Raw genomic sequence first — 18,885 nt, forward strand, 5'->3', positions numbered from 1 at the left:
TTATACTGTTGTTCAGTTCTGGTCCCCGGTTTAACCTTCACGATAGCGACACCTGTTTCCTTGCTCCTGTGGAGACGTAGAGTCCCTTCCCCAGTATGGAGAATATCTCCTTCTATATCACCAGTCCACGATTCATTCTTCACGGTAGCTACACCTAGTTCCTCGCCTATGTGGAGACATGGAGTCCTTTCCCCGGTATGAAGAATATCTCTTTCTACATCACCAGTCCTTGGGTCAGCCTTCACGATAACAAAACTTGGTTCCTCGCTTCTGTGGGGACACGGCGTCTCTTCCCCAGTATGAAGAATATCTCCTTTTACACCGCCAGTCTCTCTTTCCGTCTTGACACTCACTGAAGCGATCTATACCATAGTCGAATACGAACACCTCGTTACTGAAGACAATCACCTGAAAATGCAAACGCATACATAATATTTTAACGATTTTTGGATGCCACTATTTGATTAACAAGCAAAAATAATAACAAATTATAGATAGACAGAAGTTTACAGAGAACAAAGAGTATTAATAATAATAATAATCAATAGATCCTCAACACAAAGACAACTCAACCAAATACAAACTAATACCACTTTCGGACAAAGGGATTTTGAGTATTATTCTATTAAAATCTATAACCTACTTCCATTATATATTAAAACAATAAGTAACGAGAAAATGTTTAAAAAGGCTATAAAAAATCAGATAGTGGAGCTGGGTAAAAGTAAAATGGATTGTCTCATTCGCCCAACCCAATATTGAATCAACTGATTCACAAATGTATAGCTTATGTTATGTTTTTGTTCTTTCATTGTGCGTTTTGTAATATAAAAAAAACATAGATGTACATAAATTAATTATAAACATAAATACGTAGTGTTTAAAGCTGTTTGACTATTTTGTCAATTGTTTCTGTTTATTAAGTAAGTCTTCTTTGTTTATTCTCAAATGTATTTTTTTTAATTTTTTTAAAGTATATCGTTAAGTGTCCTCGGCACGGGTAACCCCAGTGAGGTCACATTTTTTTTATTATTAATTATAGTTTTTAAAATAATAATATGAATAATACATGCCTTCTGGTGGATCCAGTTTAAACTTTATACTCTAAACTCTAAGGTGTTTCGGTCAAAGGCAGCATTTTGTGAGCAATGATAATTTTCCATAGATAATTCCAAGGGATTATCTGTGGTTATACTGTCAGGCACTTGGCATTGAGCGTCCCTATCCGTGAATACTGAATTACAATATTATTGGGCGATTAAACAAAGTTTTCCCATACAAATCGCCGTGAAAGTAAGTAAATATATTGTACAGTATATTATATTGTATTTGGCTTAGAGTAATAACTCGCGACCCGCTTCCCTAAGGCTCCATAGCCTATATGCAGGCAAAATCTATTTTAGGATCATCAATTACGAAGTATCAGAGGCAATGCCCACTCAGCGGGGAGTGCCCTTTGCTTGTATTCTGACTGTGTTCTTAAGAAAGCGCTGGAGAACAATGAAAGAGGTCTGAAGATCAATGGAGCTGTAATTAACAATATCAGGTACGCCGACGACACTGTTTTGCTGGCGGATACCATTATTGTTCTTCGGGAGCTGTCGGATAGTGTGGATGCATTTGGTGAATAACTGAATTTAACAATTAATGTAGGTAAAACAAAATGATTAACATTTGGTCTTCTTGACTACTCCGCATTTTCTCTCCAATTAACCCCCCCTCTCCAGTGATGTGTAGCTAGTACACACCGCGTCTAATAACTATAATATCTTTATAAATATAATCAATATTGCGTTAAGATTTTCAGTATTCCTCCATTACACATTTACATATCGACTGATATTTTTTAAAATTTAAGCTGCAGTGAAAGTGGATGATGAACTGACATCGGATAAGTATGTTTCTTAAAGATAAACACGCATCTAATGGTACCGACATAGCTAATCTTTTTGCAACGCATTTTTCTTCAGTATATGTTAATAATTCTTCCAATGTTAATTCCTTATTTAGCTATACTAATACTGTAGACCTGAATAATTGTGAAGTGTCAGCTGAGGATGTCAGAATCGCTCTAAGTAAACTTGGTAATGGTAAATGTATTGGTCCAGATGGTATTCCTGAAATACTACTATCAAATTGTAAATCTAGTCTTGCCAAGCCTCTGTCTTTACTGTTTAATATGTCTTTAACAACGAGTGTATTTCCTGATATTTGGAAAATTTCTATAATAAGACCGATATTCAAATCTGGTGATAAATCTAACGTAACTAACTATAGACCCATTTCAATGATATCTCCTGTACCTAAACTATTCGAATCAATTATTACAAAAAAAATAACACCTATATTTAAAAATGTGCTGATTGAGGAGCAGCATGGATTTAGGACAGCCAAATCAACGACGACCAATTTGCTTTCTTTTACTGATACTATTTTTACAGCGTTCGAGAATAATCTTCAAGCTGATGTACTGTATACAGACTTCTCCAAGGCCTTTGACAAAGTTGATCACAACATTTTATGTGCTAAACTTCGTGCTGTAGGCATTAGAGATCCCTTTTTATCGTTTTTAAAATCCTACCTCTCACATAGAAAACAAAGTGTAAAAATCAATAACTTCATATCAAATAGCTTCCTAGTAACTTCTGGTGTACCACAGGGTGCCCACTTGGCCCCTCTTCTATTTAATCTGTTTGTTAATGATGCTGCTAATGTTTTTTCTTTCACAAAATTCTGGCTTTTTGCTGACGATAACAAGATACTTAAGCTAATTAAAAATATTGATGACTGTGTCAGACTCCAAGAAGACATAAATGCATTTCATACTTGGTGCAAAACTAATAACATGGAACTTAACATCGATAAATGCAAAATTATTTCATACCATAAATGTAAACATCCTTTTATTTTTGATTATAAACTTAATGGCCAAGTTCTTTCGATTGTCACCTCTATAAGAGATCTTGGAGTGATCCTAGATAATAAACTAACTTTTCTGGAACACTTTGATAATATAGTAAACAGATCCTTAAAAATTTTAGGCTTTATTAATAGAACTACGTCTGATTTCCAAAGTATGCTTACACTTAAAACACTTTATTGCTCTTTAGTTCGCCCTATTCTTGAATATGCATCTGTAATCTGGTCCCCTCATTATGCTGTTCATATCAAGCGCCTTGAATCAGTTCAACATCGTTTTATAAGAAAAATTGCATGGAAGATGGGATTGGAAAGAGGAGACTATTCATATTCTGATATGGAGAGGTTTTTAAGCATATCAAGTCTTGAAAAACGCAGATGCATTGCAGATATAATCTGCATGTATAAAATTATGAACTGTCTCATTGATGCCCCTGAAATTTTGCAAAAGATTCTTTTTAACGTTCCCACCCGTAGACTAAGAAATAATGAAATGCTTTTCCTCGGTCACTACAGGACCAATTATGGTGCACAGTCGCCTTTGCCCAGAATGATCAGGCGGGTGAACGATCATCAAGATCTTGATTATTATGGTGTAAGGATGTCTTTCTTTACAAATCAGCTAAAGAATCTGTATAGTTAGCCTATGCTTTTTACTTAATCTAAAAAATCTATCATCTGTCTTTGCTGCTTATTTCTGTTCCTTATATTTTTTTATTCCTTTGTAAAAATTTCTTTTAATTGTAATGTTTATAATGGACTTTGTCCGTAAATAAATAAATAAATAAATAAATAAATAGATATAGAGATATGTCGAGGAGTCCGGCAAGAATGCATTCTGTCTCCTCTCCTTTTTAATATGTACTCTGAAGCCATTTTTAGATATGCACTAAATGAACTAACAAACGGCATTAGCATAAATGGACAAATTATAAACAATATCCGATACGCGGATGATACTGTCCTTCTAGCAGATAGTATGGAAAGCCTGCAACCATTATTGGACAAAGTTTACACGGCAAGTTTGAATAAAGGGCTGGAGATGAATATTTCCAAGACTAAATGTATGGTTATTCGGAAAAAGCCACAAACTTTCCCCAGTGACTTTAAAACTTGGAGCGCAGTTTATTGAGCAAGTTCATCAATATAAATATTTAGGATACTGGCTGAATGATAAATGGGATCACTTGCAAGAGATCAAAGTCAGAATAGAGGTGGCGCGAGACTGCTTTTTCAGGATGCGTGACCTTCTTTGCAGTAGAGACTTTAATTTAGACCTCCGAATGCGCATTACTCGATGTTACGTCTTCTCAATACTTTTTTACGGCGTCGAAACGTGGACACTCACTCAAAACACTTCAAAAAAGATCGAAGCCTTTGAAATGTGGTGCTACAGAAGGATATTAAAAATCTCCCGGGTGGATAGAGTACGAAACGATGATGTTCTCCGACGGATGGGAAAAGATAAAGAGGTACTGAAGACCATAAAGAAAAGAAAACTTGAGTACTTTGGGCATGCGATGAGAGGCGAAAAATATAAAATTTTACAAGTCATTCTACAGGGAAGGATTGAAGGGAGATGCGGTGCAGGTCGAAGGCGCATCGTGCGGGTGAGATTCATCTACATGAATTATTTCACCTACATACTAGACTAGGCAACGCCTAAAAATGTTATTTTTTCAATTACTATACTTCTTCATGGACCAGGTAATTTTAATTCATTTAGATGATGAATCTCACCCGCATAAATAAAGGTTTCAGCTCTTTAACTTCACAAACATCAACAGATGAAAGAATTGAAGGAATATAGATGTTTAAATATGGGCAGAATGGTGAATGTTACACAGTGTGTAAAGTGGCCACTTAAACCAGCCATTGACCGGTCATAAGCCCTGTAGATGCCTAGACTTCTATATTACCTTCTCTTAAATGTTCTTCATCTCTGTTGTAATATGTTAATATAAACAGCTCCCCAGGGAGTTGAATCCAATCCTTGTCTACGAAAATTTGGACAAACTCAAAATATTGTTGAATTGTTCTTTTGTTATATGCATTTGAATAATTTTGCAAATTGGACATGTTGGGCCGGAAACCGAAATGTGGTACCTACCCACAGTAAGAAACGCACCATTTCAACCAGGGCCCAGTATGCAGCTAATAAATCCAACAAAGTAAATGTGGCCTAACCAATATTATCTTTTTTTGGTTCGTGTACCTGCACACAAATCTGGATCTTGAGCTTGTGAGCTTGCTCTGGAGCTTGTGGATGGGTTCTTGATTCGTAGCATATATACAAAAACCAAAAATGTTACCTGGTGTGGATATTCGCTAAATAAGCGTAATGGGGAATGTTGTAGTCCCTACATAAAGTGGCCACTTAACCCAGCCAATGACAGGTCATAAGCCCTGTAAACGCTCGAATATCCATAATCCTGAACCTTGAATTTGAAAAAATTCTACCTCATCTCTGTAGGGATATAAATAAAAATATTATCTTTGTTATTTTAATATTTCAAAGCAAAACGTTACTTTGATTTTAGTTTTTGAAATTTGTGAGTTTATTTTTAATTTATATTTGTATATTTTCCAGGATTTTTCTCGTCAGAGTATTCGAAGATTTACTTCGCATATATTCTTGAATGTGAATTATGGAAATCGCTTCGGTGAATATTAAGGCTGAACCGGGGACTGGTGATGTAGAAGCAGAAACTCTCTATACCGGAGAAGGAGCGCCGTGCCCCGGCAGCAGCGAGGAGTCCGGTGGTGCTACTGTGAAGGCGGAACCGGGGACCAGTACTGACCCGCCTAGGATAACCAGCGATATTATTATATTTACAGAGTTGGATATCGATTATCCTGACATTAAACAAGAGTGTTTAAATTCCTCAAGTAAAAATGAAATTGCCTTTAGTAAGTACGTTTTTCACGCATTGTCTACCCTGAAATTGTGGATGATGGCTATCACTCCCTCTCACTTCTGTTTAATGTACTTCATAGTCCTAACGCTCCTATATACCTGCGTAAAAAAATCAACGCTTATCAGTTCATGGTTTACCTCTTCGTTCTAATTCTCAAGGCACTCTCTTAATAGCCATCCACAATTCCTATTTTTTCTCTAACTCATATAGTGTCCATGCGGCTCGACTGTGGAATTATCTCCCATCAAAGATGTTACAACATTACACCTCTGTTTAAATCACGTTTGAAGAAACATCTCCTTTCTCTCCCTTATCTGTCCCCCTTTCCCTTTTCCCATTGAGTAATAGTTTCGATTTAAGGTAATTTATAAACAAATACGTTTATTTATATTTTTATATATCTTTAGCTTTTAATCTTTTTTTCTATTGAAAATGTTCTGTAACTTACTACTACTACCATCACGCCATTTCCCCGTAGGGGTCGGCAGAGAGAATGGACCCGCCACACACGTCTATCCTGGCATACAATCCTAGCCTCTTCCACATTCATACATCTTGTCATGCATGCCCTTCGGTTCTGTCTGCTTTTGACGTGACCAGACTTAAGATTTTGGTTTATCTAATCATGCCACGTCTTCTTTGGTCGTCCTCGTCTCACGTTGCCGTTCATTTTCGCTATATATACTTGTTTTACCATTCTTTCGTCGTCCATTCGTTCTACGTGCCCCAACCATCTCAGAGACCCTTAAACATCTTTGATGGAACTTTTCCATCTGTTGACTTTGCCAAGACCTACTTGGCAAAGTCACCTAGAAATGGTCCAGCCGGACGAATCTCACACCCATGATAATGGTTTCAGCTCTTTTACTTCAAAAAAGACTTAAGTTTAATTATTCTTCTTTTTGTTTTAGGTTTACAACCAAAGCAGAGATATTTCGCCTGTTCAGAGTGCAAATATAAATGTCCAAAGAAGAGCAGTATGACATCGCACATGTTAACTCATACCGGCGAAAAACCGTTCTCATGCTCTAAATGCCTTTTTAAATGTTCTCTCAAAGGTAATTTGAAATCACACATGTTAACTCATACTGGTGAGAAACCATTCTCATGCTCAGAGTGCCAATTTATATGTTCGCATAAACATCATTTGAAATCGCACATGCTAACTCATACCGGTGAGAGACCATTCTCATGCTCAGAGTGCCAATTAAAATTTTCGCAGAAAGTTCATTTGAAAAGACACATGTTAACACACACCGGTGAGAAACTGTTATCATGCTCAGAGTGCCAATTTAAATGTGCACACAAACATCATTTGAAATCACACATGTTTACTCACACTGGTGAAAAGCCATTCTCATGCCCAGAGTGCCAATTTAAAAGTTCACATAAACATTATCTGAAATCGCATATGTTAACTCATACCGGTGATAAACCATTCTCATGCTCAAAATGCCAATTACAATTTTCACAGAAAGTTCGTTTAAAAAGACACATGTTAACTCACACCGGTGAGAAACTATTTTCGAGCTCACAGTTTAAATGTTCTCAGAAATGTAATTTAAAATCACGCGTTTTAACTCATACCGGTGAAAAACCAACTTTCAGTGCCGATTCAAATGTTCACGGAAAGATGGGTTAAAATTACACATGTTAACTCATGCTGAAGAGAAACCAATATTATGCTCAGACTGTAGAAACACGCTGTCCTAAAAAGGGGATTTAATTCGCTATTTATCAAAGCACATTCGTGAGTGAGTCCTTTCTAAAAATAAAAATAATTCCAACAACCAATGTCTTAGAAACCTGGAAACGTCGGTGATCCTTAATTTTAAATACAGTTATTCCTTATCGTTTTTACTTCAAGTTATACAGCCCATATTGATTAAATATTGTAAATATATATACAATATTTAATCAGAGTAATAATGCGCCAAGCTATAGGTAAAGGAGCCCAAACGTAGAAAAACCATTCTATGGCTATTGGGTTAGCTACAGTTCGCAGCCAAACAATGGGCCGTACTCAGGTCGAGAATTGCCAAATTGATATTAATTTGCATTGTATACTTTATACTTTTAAATATGTACCTGAGTATTGATTATTGCAGGGTTATTCCAATTTATTTTTCTATAATTCGCCTATATTTATTTTATAAAACTGAAAATACATGTGTTGCAAATTCGACCACATAACCGAATATCGCACGCAACTACACTGGCTCAGTATCAGGCATAGAAGAAACATTCACATTCTTTTACTTCTTCACAATATTTTAAATAATCCCACTTCGCCTGTTTATCTGAGAGAGCTCATCCAACCTCTTCCACAACACGGACTATCTCTTCGTTCTAGTAACGAAAGAACCCTTTAAATACCCTGTCATCGCTCTAATTTTCTTGTCTCCTCTTTCACAGTAGTAGCCGCTCGATAGTGGAATATCTACCCACTACTGTTAGAGACTATGTTCTTTAATTACATGCAAGTCAAGATTGAAATGTCACTATCTAAATATTTAAGCTGTTCCTTTATCTGTCTTCTTTCCTTCCCCTCTCCTCTCTTCATAGTATAGTGTTAATTTTTATGTATTTTTATTTTGTTAATCTTTGTTTCTAATTGTTTTTATAAAATTGTAAGATTCAATATGTCTATGTATTTGTAATTTTCTCAAACATGGGTAGGTAGGAATAAATTGCCTTGTAGCAATGTGCCCGCCCTTTTATGTATATAAATTGTATATGTATAGTGTTAAATAAATAAAATAAATATCTTCCTAAAACAAATAAAAATAATTACAAACACAAAACTTTCTTTTATTTAGTCTTTTTTTTATTCATATAAAAACATATATATTTTTTAAAAAATAACTTATCCCAAACTCTATGAGGCTGTAGAGGTATTTTACTCTACTCTACTATGGATTTAACCACAAGGAATAAATAAATAACATAATTTTGGTTACCGTCAAACATGACGATTTTGCCCAGCCATGACAATTTTGCCCAATGCCGAAATCCTTAACAAAATCAAGTTTTAAAGTAAGAAAAGTTACTGGTATCATAAAAATTACATTTGGTAAGTATATTTTGATAGTTCCATGGCAAAACTTAATATTTAGTTTACTTAGTTTAGGAATGAATCAACATAAATAATTTTACAGTTCTTTTCTGGGAAAATTTTAATTGACACTGTAAACACGTGAATGGTTTTTCTCCGGATATAAATCAATAGGTGTGAATTTTAATGACCTTTCGGAGAACATTAAAATTGGCATTCTGATTATGAGAACGCTTTCTCACCGTCATGAGTTAACATGTGTTCTTTTAAATCATTATTTCGAAAACATTGAAATTGGCACTCTAAACATGATAATGGTTTCTCTCCGGCGTGAGTCAACATGTGTGATTTTAAATGACATTTCCGAGAACATTTAAATAGGCACACTGAGCATGAAAATGGTTTCTCACCTGTGTGAGTTAACATGTGTGATTTTAAAGAACTTTTTTGAGAACATTTGTACTGGCATTCTGAGCATGAGAACGGTTTCTCACCGGTATGAATTAACATGTGTGTTTTTAAATCATTCTTTCGAGAAAATTTACATTGGCACTCTGAACATGGGAACGGTTTCTCACCGGTATGAGATAACATGTGTAATTTTAAAGTTCCTCTCTGAGAAAATTTTAACTGACACTCAGAACATGCGAATGGTTTCTCACCGGTGTGAGTTAACATGTGTGCTTTTAAATGATGTTTTAGTGAAGATTTGAATTGGCACACTGAGCATGAAAATGGTTTCTCACCGCTATGAATTAACATGTGTGCGTTTAAATTACCTTTCTGAGAAAATTTATATTGGCATTCTGAGCATGAGAACGGTTTCTCACCGGTATGAGTTAACATGTGTAATTTCAAATCATATTTTCGAGAACATTTAAATTGGCACTCTAAACATGAGAATGGTTTCTCACCGGTGTGAGATAACATGTGTAATTTTAATTGGCTATTAAATGCGCAGTAATATTTGCACTGTGGGCATGAGAATGGTTTCTCGCCGCTATGAGTCAACATATGCGATACCAAGCTTCTCTTCTTTGGACATTTATATTGACACTCTGGGCAGGTGAAATATTTCTGGCTTGCTTTGAAATCTGAAACAAATCGAGAAAAATGCATGAAAACGAGCTTTATGGAAAAGCAGACAGCGAAAAAAAACGATTTTTGTCATTAGCAGGTTTAAGCGGACACTTCACACCATTAAGCATTTATCTTTTGAAGGAACAACCCGAAACAGGTGAGAAATAAAGTATATTGAAGGAATTTATGTTTTGTTTTGGACTATAAACTGACATACAACGAGCATATAGATAATACAGTAAATAAATCACTGAAAGTACTTGGCTTCATTAACAGAATATCCTCTGATTTTACTAATGTCCGTACAATCAAAACTCTCTATTGCTCGACTGTTCGCCCTCTTCTAGAATATGCCTCCTAGAATGGTCTGGTCTCCATTCTATGTCAATCGCATAAATCACATTGAATCAGTCCAACATCGCTCGCATCGAAAAGTAACGTGCGCTAGCTATGCGCAAAGAGAAGGGATTACTCACGTTTATTAGGGGAGTACAAACATTCTTGTTTAATGTCAGGATTGTCAATATCTATCTTTGGTAATGTAATCGCGTCGCTGGTTATCCCAGGCTGGTCAGTACTGGTCCCCGGTTCCGCCTTCACGTTAACCGCACCTGGCTCTTCGCTGCTGAGGGGACATGGCGCCCCTCCCCCGGTATGGAGAATTTCTGCTTCTACATCACCAGTCCCCGGTTCTGCCTTCACGGTAGCCGCACCTGGCTCCTCGCTGCTGGTGGGACATGGCGCCCCTCCCACGGTACGCGGAATTTCTGCTTTTACATCATCAGTCCCCGGTTCAGCCTTCACGGTAGCACCTCTAGGCTCCTCGCTGCTGAGGAAACATGGCGCCTCCCCCCTGGTATGGAGAATTTCTGCTTTCTGCGTCCCCGGTTCAACCTTAATATCCACTAAAGAAATATCCATATTTTTCTTTCAAGTATGGATACAAAGTGAATCTTTCATTAATCCTGGAATTATAAAAATAATTACTTCAAAAATTGTATAAAGACTTTCTTCTTGAAGATTTTCCGCACACAATTATGACTACTTTCTTTTAAAAGACTGATCCAGCTACAAAGATTTATGTAACCAAAACATTTGCTTTAAAAATAATAGATTGAATTTTTTTTTAAATCGTTTGTGAATTTTGCCACAGACTTGTTTACATAAATAACCCAAGGCCTGTCATGTCCGCATGAACCGCCACCTCTTATTATATTCCGAGTAATTCTACTGTAAAACATTAGAAAATTTGCTTAAAGCTGCTTCTTTGTTGGTGTGGATTATTCCACCGCCTGTGTATTATATAATAGGTACACTCAACCAGGGATTAAGGCTCGCCACATACCTGCAACAGTTACAGTCAGACACGAAATGGCGGCCATCGTGAAACACGGCAGACAATGTTGCCAATCAAAATACCTTAGTACGTACTTGGAGCGTGACGTACTTTTATTATTCACATTTATAAAGTTTTTTACCTAGCCGGACCAAAGGTAGATAGACCGATTTGGTCAATTTCACTTTATGTACTTGAGCATTCGGTAAACTAACAAAACTGAATAAAATACACGAATGAGTAAAATATGTGTACGCGAAAACATGAATAAATTATTGCGCGGTCATAAACACCTCCAAGGTTTTATTTTTCTGACGCCATATACAAGTAGGCGCTGGGGTCGTGTGGTCCCCCCGTTTGGATCATGTGAATTTTTAGATGCTAAGTGAGGGAAATATCAATAATATACAACGTGATAAAATGCAATAAAGTATACTTTATGGTTGGTTACGCCGCATTAACTCTATGTGCACCCATTTATATAGCCCATTTGCTAGGATGAGGCGCTCGGATTTATTTGCTACCTACGGGGCTCTGGTTAAAATGTTGCATTTGCCTACCTTGGGTACCGATATTGTGCCAGCGCCAGAGTAACAACTGAACTGAGCGTGTGTGTATGTGCTTTTTGATATTCTTACCGCGATCGCAAAGAAGATATTTTGCAATCAATAACTATTAAATCCACAACTCATTGTGTAATTTGTCAAGTGCCCCTCCTTCCTGCCAACAAGATTGGATCTGATCCTGTCTGCCGCGACAGAAGTTCCAGACAATCGAGGTGCCAGAACCCAGAATATGGTAGGTAATTGCAATTATTGTATTTAGGGTTCAGCGGCAAATTAAATAAAGGATAACGCATCCCGTGAACCAGCGATTCGAGCGTTCATCTGCTAACGCGTAAGTGGCGCGATCACTGGATCTATTTCACCCACAGAAACGTATTTTCCATCCGCCTTCTCTGGTGAAAATGAATGTGGGAAAGGATTAAAAAGATGTTGCATGTATCCATTAATCCCAATCTACTAACTAATATTTCATTTTAGTTGTTTTTAATTTTGCCTCCCGGATTTTCGGTGGATTGAGTTGTGGTCATCAGTAGTCCGTGTTAACTTAGAGCGGTGGGTTATCGCTTTGAAACGTCATAGCTCTTTAACAAGGGGCTCGCGGGGGTAGGGTTGGGAGTGGGTTCGTAGGATGGCTGAAGGGGAAGGGGGGGGGGGAGGTGTATCATTCTGTTCTAACTATCCAAAACACTAATACATAATAATTTAAAATACTTAATATGCACATCAAACGACAAAATATAGACATGACTTCTGTGATCCGCACGATAAACTTACAACGAAAAATAATATTCCTACCACTATTTATATATAGTTACCGCTAAACGCTCTGAATGATTATCATCACCGCACCAATAGAAATCCTGATACATAAAGCCGAATAAAGAAAGAACCTAACATCCGCATCATTCCCGCAGATATAATATCTGACGGAGCAAGGGGGGACACTTCAAAACAGGTGAGTCGATTTCCATTGTATATTAAGTGGCAGTAAACGCCCTTAATAACGTGTGTGTTGGCTGACCTTGTTGGACCATCTTGGGTTAGTTCATGCGCTCTCTAGGCTATCGAGGAAACAATAAAATTAAACGCACCTCTCTCTCGCGTCACCACCACTCCTGGCTCCGCTTGAAGCGCACTCAGAATACGGATTTGAGTTTACGCTCGAAGCAAAGCGTGGCCGTGTTAATTTCAGCGTTAACTTGCGAGAACACGGACTCAGAATCAGACCGCTGGAATCACTTCATCAAAAGGCAGTCGTCCTGGCTGCGGAATATGAAAGTAGCGCGGGGCGGAAATGCTTCCGCCTCAGTTCGCCAACGTCGTGGTACCCGACAACGCACCGGAAGAAGAAAGAAATAAAATAACACAATTAAAATATTTATTCTATTTACAACAGTTCTTAAGGGTGCATCTTCTTTTGGTGTTTGGTGAGGTCTTTCCTCCGGACGTAAGTGATGGCGCACTTGTCGCAGAAGAACGGCCGCAGCCCGCGGTGGAAGCTGTCGACGTGCGCAGTCAGTGTAGATTTGTCCATATATTTCTTCCCGCATTCCTTGCACTGCAATGCACACAAAAGTATTTTTATTAACACTTCTATATCCAAGATCTCTGTACCAATTGTAAGAGAGCGAAATTCCAGCAAGCCATCGGCTGTCAAATAACAAATCGTACTAAATACTTAAATATTATATTAATCAAAAAATGTTCAGGAAGGCTTAAACACATGTTGAAGTATGGCCTACGTTCGTTTGTTGACTACTGCCAACAGGCCGGCTTCTCCTGAAGGGTTTAAAGTGGTTTCCTCTCCACATGAGCAAATGCTGAGAAAATTCCGATTGGCCCACATTAGTATATTCTTCCTGATCCCAAAAACTTAGCTAAAATTTTAAGTAATTTAACTGCAGAAAAATCCTTTTTTTTAAATATAACCTTGTATAAGCGAGGTAAAAAATAATGCAACTCCCATATAAAAATATTTTTAAAATCTAACCACTCTACAAGGCATCAGGTTCTCGACGACCTGGACGTCTATTGCTGACTGTTTATCAGTCAATTTATGTCAGAACTTCGGCACGAGAACCTGACTTGGGAGCTGGCAGCCGATAGAGATGCATGAAGGCTCTTTGTGGATACCGTATGCTCCAGCTAGGAAGCGGACATAGAGTTATGGTAAATGCCTAGAACTAGGGCATGACGAGATATAATGTTAGCACTGTAGCTCAATCACAAATAACTATCGACGTGCTTAAGAACATGCTAAGCATTTGAGCGATCACAATGAACAGTAATGAACACGCTTGAAAAAAAATACAGGGTTTATGACCTGTCCATTGGCTGGTTATGTGGCTACTTTACACTTTGATGAATTTCAGATGAATGTAATAATATAATACGAGATTTGTCTGAACAGATTTGGGCAGTTGGATTAGGAGCTCACTTGGTGGTTCTTGTCCCCCGTGTGCGTGAGGCGGTGGCGGTTCAAGTTGCTGATGTTGACCGCGCGGTGCGCGCAGCGCTCGCACGCGTACGGCCGGTCGCCGCTGTGCGTGCGCTTGTGCAGCGTGAGCGAGGTGCGCAGGTTGGTGCGGTAGGGGCACTCGTCGCACGCGAACGCGCGCTCCGCGTGCGTCTGCGCGTGCGTGTACAGCGCGTGCTTGTTCTTGAGCCTCTTGTTGCAAATCTTAAAACACACGCGAACATCTGAATCCGCTAAATTTCGATTTAACGTTTTCAAATATTTGTTATTAGAAAATTTATTACAACACACCACCACGCCGTTTCCCCGTAAGGGTAGGCTTATTATTAGAAAATAATGACATAAAATAAAGGCTTACAAAAATGATGAACGACAAACTGAAATTGAACATGTTAAATAATTAGGACTAACAATAGACAGACAATTGACATGGACAATTCGCATGAACACGTTAATCAGCAAAGTAAGGTTAAAAAAAAGCAATTTGTCAATTTCTTAAAAATGTTTTTATGCACGCGGAAACATTGATTGACACAACAGAGTAGATAAGTAAAGGGTCATTTAATAAGAGTAATTGAATCAATGAACTTTGAACATAAAAACAATTTTATTTTACATTAAACGGATATTTTTATATCATGTTAAATGATATTCGATGTTTTAAAGATAATGTCGGTAAAAAGTCCACCACGGCGTTTTTTAATCCGAGGTCTAATTTTCATTAGATGAGCAAAGTAGGGTAAAAAAATTTAATTAACGAAATGTCCGTTTTGTTTTCTTCGACAATCTGACAGATGTAAAAACAATTCAATTTTTAAGTAATGCATTGACTACTTACACATGCATTTGCTAATTACACATGAAATGTGATCTTATCCTGTTTCTCTAAGATCCCAGCAGTATTTCTATACTTTAAAAACGACACAAGACGGCATAGTTGAATTCAGATCAGGAGTTGCGTACTGAGCGACGTCTACAAAGAAACTAATGAGTGAAACTTTCAATGACTCTTTTAAGAGTAGTTTACTCGCCTTCTGTTTGATGCTCGCATGCGGTTTCTGGACTATTTTTAATTCTACGAGTCATGCAATTATTTCTCGAAAACCATCACGTCCTATTTTTTATTTATTATTTATTTACAATTTTAAAAAACCCGTTAGAAATTTTATATTGTCTAGTCATTTTATGTCTCGTCTAGTCTAGTTAGTTCAGTCATCATGTGCTTTTTCAGATTGATTTTTAATTTGTCTCCAGTAAAAGTTTTCAAGTAGTAAGGTAAGTCGTTGTAGTGTTTAAGTCCATTGTGTAGTATTTTTGACTGTCCTGTGTTTGTCTTTGCTTTTTCAATATGATAGTGTTGTTGTTGTCTGGTGTTATAGGATAAAATGAATTACGGGACAGACGCATCCCGCCGACTGCACGTGTAGCGACTGCACGTGCGTGCGGAGGGTGGACCTCGTCAGCAGGGTCTTGCGGCATACCGGACAGGCGAACAGTTCCCCCAGCTCCACGGTGTTGCGCGCGCCCCCCGCGTGCTGGCCCGCGTGGCGCTCCAGGGCCGGGCGTGACGTCAGCTGTGCCGGGCATTTCCTGGAAGGTCGATTGTATTTATTTATAATCTAAACATATAAATAAATATAGACGCATAATGAGAGTTAAGTGAAATCTGTTTGGTGTGGAGGAACTGCAATTCTTGGTTATAAAGGTCTACGATGTATGCGAGGGAAGCGATTTGCCGATGAATGTCGATAAATGTATCAAATAATCGTTTTATTTTTATAATTCAAGTTACAGAACATATTCAATAGAAAATAAAGATTAAAAATCTAAAGTTAATAAAAAATAGAAGTAAACGTAATTGTTTATAAATTACCTTAAATCAAAACTATTACTCAATGGAAAAAAGGAAAAAAGAGGAAAGGGGGAGATAAAAGAGTTTTTTTAGACGTGATTTAAACAGAGATAATGTGGTAACATCTTTGATGGTGGATGGGAGACGATTCCACAGTCGAGCCGCATGGACACTATACGAGTTAGAGAAGAAAGAGGAATTGTGGATGGGTATTAAGAGAGTGCCTTGAGAATTAGAACGAAGAGGTAAACCATGAACCGATAAGCGTTGACGCAGGTATATAGGAGCGTTAGGACTATGAAGTATAGTTAACAGAAGTGAGAGGGAGTGATAGTCTCTCCGCTGTCTAATTTTGAGCCATTTCAGTTGCCTTTTATAATAAAAAATGTGGTTATATTTACTTAAATATTACCTGCATTTATATTTTGATCCTTGCGGCATCTGCGAACAATGTTTTCTTTCGTGTTTAAGTCTGCTGGATTTGTTTTCAAATTTCTCCCCGCACCCGTGACAGGCAAACTCCTCGATGTACTGCTCCCCGTGTGTGGAAGCCATATGCTCCTGCAGGAGAGATTTATTCGCGAATCGCATCTCGCAAAGCAGGCACCCGAACAACGTCCAATTGGACGTCGGTAACTCTAGCCCATCTTGGATATTTTCATTATTTTCTATTGAACTTTGTGAAATGTCGTTATTTTCTGAGTTATTTTCAATGTTTTGAATGTCGCTAGCTGTTTGTAGTATTACAATCATTTTCCCATCATCTTCAGACGTTGCGTTTTCTAAATTATCCGCTGTAGAATCTTCGTTGCAATGTTCGAATTCCCGCGATTTTAAATCACTCGGAATGCAGTCGGAATCATTCGGCTTGAATTCGTATTCATTTGTTTTTTCGCCGCTTTTCAATTGTTTCGATCGTTCGACGGCTCGTTTGAATTTTCTGTCCGAGTTTTCGCTGAGGGTTCTCAAGCGGCAGGCGATTTGTAGGAAACTGATGCAATTTTCGCAAATTTTACTGGGAAAGCCGTCGCCTTTGGCGACCACGACTCCAGTGAAGCTGGTGATAGTCACAGAAAGGTCTTGAGAGCTGCGGTGGAAGGAGTCTTTGTACTTGAAAATCTGGTGTAAATTTTTGTTCGACATGCAAACGCGGCAGACTTTGTCAAATTCCGAGGGCAAAGGACAGTCCTCGAGCTCGCATTTGATAAAATCATCCTCGGAAAGTTCATTCATTTTAAAGCGCGCACTTGCATCACTAAAATGAGCTTATTTGTTTCATTTTTTCATTTTTAAAAAACACACTTTTAAGCTTGTCCGAAAGTAAGCAGTGTCAAACGCCAAGAAAACGTCAAAATATATCCATAAACCAACCCACCAAACCGATTATTTATTCAATAGACAAGATTTTTCTTTTTCTTCTTCTTTTATTGGCTTTTTCACCAAAAAACACGCGTGTTCACCATCGTACAAAAAAAAACATTTAGTCAAACATGGAACGTGCAAAGAAAGATAATTGCGCGGTGAATGCGGTCGAATTGTGATCTCTAAGACGGATGAGCGGGAAATAAATGCACGGCAGGGCTACGAATGATGAAATCGGGTATCAAATGGGCAGGTTTCGTGGATTTTTGTATTTGCTTATAGATTAAAATTTGATCATTTAAATACAGCTAAAAATAAATCATTTATGACGTTATCAAGTATGGCGTTTACTGATTCTGTGTAACGTCACAAGTTATAATTTGTTAAAATGTCCATAATTATTATAAAATACCGTAGTATGATTATTACAAAGTATGGTGACTGATAATTTTCAAACTTCAATCCTTGATAAATATGTTTTTTAACTCTTAAAAGACTGTGGTAGATAATCATTTTGCGCGAGGTAATGTAACAGTGTGTTACTGCTAGTAAAAGACAGAATATTCTAAAGTTCAGACATTTAAAAAAAAACATAAAGACATAGGTACTGTTTAATAATTCCTTTTCCATAATGTATGCGAATAAACATATAATTCAGCCCTGTTATAGGAAAATAAATTTAAAATCATAAATACACCGCTCATACTACGCGCGTGCATCCTCCATCACTGTCATCAACCTACTGAAGACTGAATCTGTTTTAGACAATACCCGCCGCAGAACAGCGTCTCTATTTTTCTTGTTATGCCTTCTATCTTCGTGCTCTCTCTTGTATAAGGTATATGTATAAATGTGTTGCTGAGTTAGCGGACATTCATTCTTCGCGAAGCAAAAATAAATGTTTTTTGTATTAACATTTAGCATAGTTAGACAAATTTTACTTTCCAAATCGGGTGTGAAAATGTCTATTTGAAGATCACAAAAAATACGAATTCATATTTTTTTTTAATAAGAAAGATATATCAAGTCTTGCGTCCTATGTCGATTAGTATGACATCACAGCCACACAAGAGTTAAAGGCAAACTGTATTTTTTTTTTCATGAGACAATATGTTATATGGCCGAGAAAAAAAAAACATTGTGATTAGTCTTCCCTCGGAGAGGGGTCGTTTTTATACACCATGATTTAATACGTTTGTTTTGAAGCCTAAAAACTACAAAATGTTATCACTAACATATTGATACAAATGTAATTTTAAATGAATAAATAAATACGCGCTTTTGTATTTCTATAGAATCCAATACAGCAACTCTAACAGTA

The 18,885-nt window shown here is 37.3% G+C and overlaps 3 protein-coding genes across 5 annotated transcripts; 1 reads left to right on the forward strand and 2 right to left on the reverse strand.

Annotated features, from left to right (window-relative positions):
* Window positions 1-1,206: 1,206 nt before the first annotated feature.
* Window positions 1,207-8,545, forward strand: LOC148273643 (uncharacterized). Of its 3 annotated transcripts, XM_088238401.1 has the most exons (5): window positions 1,207-1,293; window positions 1,404-1,546; window positions 5,510-5,829; window positions 6,749-6,895; window positions 8,253-8,545. In XM_088238401.1, exons 3-5 carry the CDS (start codon window positions 5,568-5,570, stop codon window positions 8,267-8,269), a joined length of 426 nt encoding a protein of 141 aa, XP_088094527.1. In that variant the 5' UTR covers window positions 1,207-1,293; window positions 1,404-1,546; window positions 5,510-5,567; the 3' UTR covers window positions 8,270-8,545. The 3 variants fall into 3 exon arrangements, 1 of the variants encoding a protein (XP_088094527.1); XR_015824517.1 differs by lacking the exons at window positions 1,404-1,546; window positions 8,253-8,545 and having other exon boundaries at window positions 1,224-1,293; window positions 6,749-7,615; XR_015824516.1 differs by lacking the exons at window positions 1,207-1,293; window positions 1,404-1,546; window positions 8,253-8,545 and adding an exon at window positions 1,603-1,649 and having other exon boundaries at window positions 6,749-7,615.
* An 85-nt stretch (window positions 8,546-8,630) lies between these two features.
* Window positions 8,631-11,332, reverse strand: LOC148273644 (uncharacterized). The gene is made up of 3 exons (XM_088238403.1): window positions 11,318-11,332; window positions 10,449-10,937; window positions 8,631-9,986 (listed from the first exon to the last, which is right to left on the reverse strand). Exons 2-3 carry the CDS (start codon window positions 10,891-10,893, stop codon window positions 9,115-9,117), a joined length of 1,317 nt encoding a protein of 438 aa, XP_088094529.1. The 5' UTR covers window positions 10,894-10,937; window positions 11,318-11,332; the 3' UTR covers window positions 8,631-9,114.
* A 1,903-nt stretch (window positions 11,333-13,235) lies between these two features.
* LOC148273645 (uncharacterized) lies at window positions 13,236-17,563 on the reverse strand. Its single transcript, XM_088238402.1, has 4 exons — window positions 16,615-17,563; window positions 15,745-15,940; window positions 14,312-14,554; window positions 13,236-13,432 (listed from the first exon to the last, which is right to left on the reverse strand). Exons 1-4 carry the CDS (start codon window positions 17,433-17,435, stop codon window positions 13,274-13,276), a joined length of 1,419 nt encoding a protein of 472 aa, XP_088094528.1. The 5' UTR covers window positions 17,436-17,563; the 3' UTR covers window positions 13,236-13,273.
* Window positions 17,564-18,885: the final 1,322 nt, after the last annotated feature.

Source organism: Micrasema longulum, unplaced genomic scaffold, assembly GCF_059751315.1.
Source record: "Micrasema longulum isolate JH-2025_06_02 unplaced genomic scaffold, ASM5975131v1 h1tg001888l, whole genome shotgun sequence".
NCBI classification, from domain to species: domain Eukaryota; kingdom Metazoa; phylum Arthropoda; class Insecta; order Trichoptera; family Brachycentridae; genus Micrasema; species Micrasema longulum.